This window comes from Cebus imitator, unplaced genomic scaffold, assembly GCF_001604975.1.
Source record: "Cebus imitator isolate Cc_AM_T3 unplaced genomic scaffold, Cebus_imitator-1.0 Scaffold750, whole genome shotgun sequence".
NCBI classification, from domain to species: Eukaryota; Metazoa; Chordata; class Mammalia; order Primates; family Cebidae; genus Cebus; species Cebus imitator.
Window position 1 is genome coordinate 179,906 of NW_016108065.1, and position 2,272 is coordinate 182,177.

General features: G+C 56.3%; 1 protein-coding gene across 5 annotated transcripts in view; it reads right to left on the reverse strand.

Moving 5' to 3' along the window:
- RAB36 (RAB36, member RAS oncogene family) overlaps nt 1-2,272 on the reverse strand; it is an 18,024-nt gene that overhangs the window by 9,409 nt on the left and 6,343 nt on the right. For 4 of the 5 annotated variants that reach the window (XM_037735204.1, XM_037735202.1, XM_017519481.2 and 1 more), the window contains 2 exons: nt 1,106-1,171; nt 514-615 (listed from right to left, as the gene is read on the reverse strand). In XM_037735204.1, the coding sequence (XP_037591132.1) occupies nt 514-615; nt 1,106-1,171 (168 nt within the window). The remainder of the gene's footprint in view (nt 1-513; nt 616-1,105; nt 1,172-2,272) is intronic. The other variant, XM_037735201.1, reaches the window with a different exon arrangement.

Genomic DNA, 2,272 nt, shown 5'->3' on the forward strand with positions numbered 1-2,272 from the left:
AGAAATGTAAGGAAAGAGGCAGAGGAGAGGGAGTGAAGGCAGCAGTGTGAGGAGGAAGACGAGTGCCTCAGACCTGAGGAAGGAGGTGAGTGCTGCCGACTCCATCCCCGCCCTCCTTGCCCAAGCCTGGCACACAGGGACTGATTTGGCCCCATTTTACAGGTGGAAACAGAGGCTCAGAGCTCAGACGCGACCTTCTGGAGGCCCCCCTGCTGGCCTGGTGAGTGGGATCATAGGAGGCCCAGGTCAGGAAGGGACTGGAGCCAGGGCCTCGGGAAGAAGAGCGGGGTAGGGAGCGGGGAGGTCAGGGGCAGGTGGGCAGGTCAGAGCCAATGATGACAACTTTGGGACTGAGGGAGCGTCTGGGGGCTCTGGGAGATGGGAAGCTGAGTGTCACACAACACCCCCAGGCCCTGCTTGTCTAGACCAGCCCTCGCTGATATGGGCACAGTGAAGGAGCTCCCCAAATCCTTTGTCAGGTGCCCCTAGGAAGCCTCCCGTGAAGCGACTTACATCTGGAGGCTGTAGGGAATCCCAGCGATCTCAAAGTGCTCAATTTCAAAGTCCACCCCAATGGTTGCCTTGTAATCTCGGTCAAAAACATTCTTGCAAAACCTGTGGGAGACAAAGAAGTTGTTACAGGGGTGTACTCACAGAAATGTGCCTGGAAGCTTCCCTTGTGACAGTGAAAGTCTTTAGGCAAATAAGGTCCACTTCCCATCAGGAAGTGATGGTCCACGCAGGCCACAGGAGGACAGGGCAGTCAGCAAGGACAGTATGGGAAATGGAGGCTGCAGGAGCCCAGAAGGCAAGCTGCAAGTTAGAAATTGAGTGAAACTGGGAAGCCATTTGCAGGGAGGGCAGTGGAGGGGAGAGCCCGTGGCCCCAGGGGGACAGTCTGACGAGCACTAGGCTCCTGGGATGCCATGCTGTCTGCCCAGCCCTGCCATTTCCCCACTTTCCCGCACCACTTCTCATCTGGCTCCCAGCAGTTCCTGGAAGCCACACGATTTCCGCTATGTTGATATTATCTGGGCCACCCAGGCAAAGGTGTGACAACCTGGTGCTGGGGGAGGTGGCCGAAGGGGCAAGGGAAGCCTTGTACCTGTGGATGAGGCTGGTCTTCCCCACGTAGAGATCGCCAACCACCACCACCTTGGAGAGTTTGAGCCTGTGGGAAATATGGCCGTGTTGCCATCGGGCATGGCTTCCAGGGTGTCTTCAGACACTCACAGCCACTTCCGCCCCTGAGCTCTCTGCTGGGAGATACCCCTCACTCCTGGCCACAGGATGGACCACCTTGCTGAGACACGGTGGTCCTCCTCCCCAGTCCCCAGAGGGGAGGTGGGAGAGGCTGGGGACTCTGCTGCCTCTAGAGCTGCAGCCCTCACCATATTTGGCCAAAGTCCCCATCCTGAGAATTAGGACTAGGCATGACAAGAGGCTGAGTCACAGGTGGAGGGGGCAGCGGTAAGAGCCCAGGGGGCAGCGGTAAAGACCAACAGCTGCGGGCATGTCTTTGCTGCTGGTGCAGACACAGGGTCCACGTGCAGGGAGACCCTGGCACTAGGGAAGGGCAGCCCCCTCACACTCCTATGCACCCCCTGGGGCTTTGTGCCTGTGTGGGCTCTGGCTCCTTGCAAGTGGTCACTCCCTGACCATGACACCACTGTGCCCTGCTCACTTAGAGGTATCTGTAAGGGTCAGACAGGCCAAGGGGCACACTTTGAACAGCTCAGGCTCTATACATCTGGGCTATGTCTTCAGACGAACCGGCTCTGAGGTTCTTGGGCTCTCTGGGGGTGACTGCTCCCCGAGAGCAGCCACCACCCTCCCCCTCTGTGTGTGTCCTACACTCTGTATAGAGGCATTTCTGGGACTGTTCATTATTTTTTTAGAGACAGAGTCTTGCTGTGTTGTCCAGGCTGGTCTCAAACTCCTGGGCTGTAGTGATCCTCCCACCTCAGCCTCCTGAGTAACTGGGACTACAGGTGCCATTGTGCCCAGTTTCCCGGGACCATTGACAACACTTTAAGAGTTTTTGCAGCTCGTCCCAAAGGAGCCAAACCGTCACAGCAACCAACCTGGATAAATATCTGACAGGCCTTTCCTCTGCCTGGACAGCAAGAGGGCACTGCTGTGTCACCTTACTAGGTCTGCGAGAGCAGGGACTGTGTCTACCCCGCTCCCAGAGGGCCCTCTCGTTCTGATTCCATTTCTCCCATGAATGAGTAAAGATTATATATATATATATATATATATATATATATAT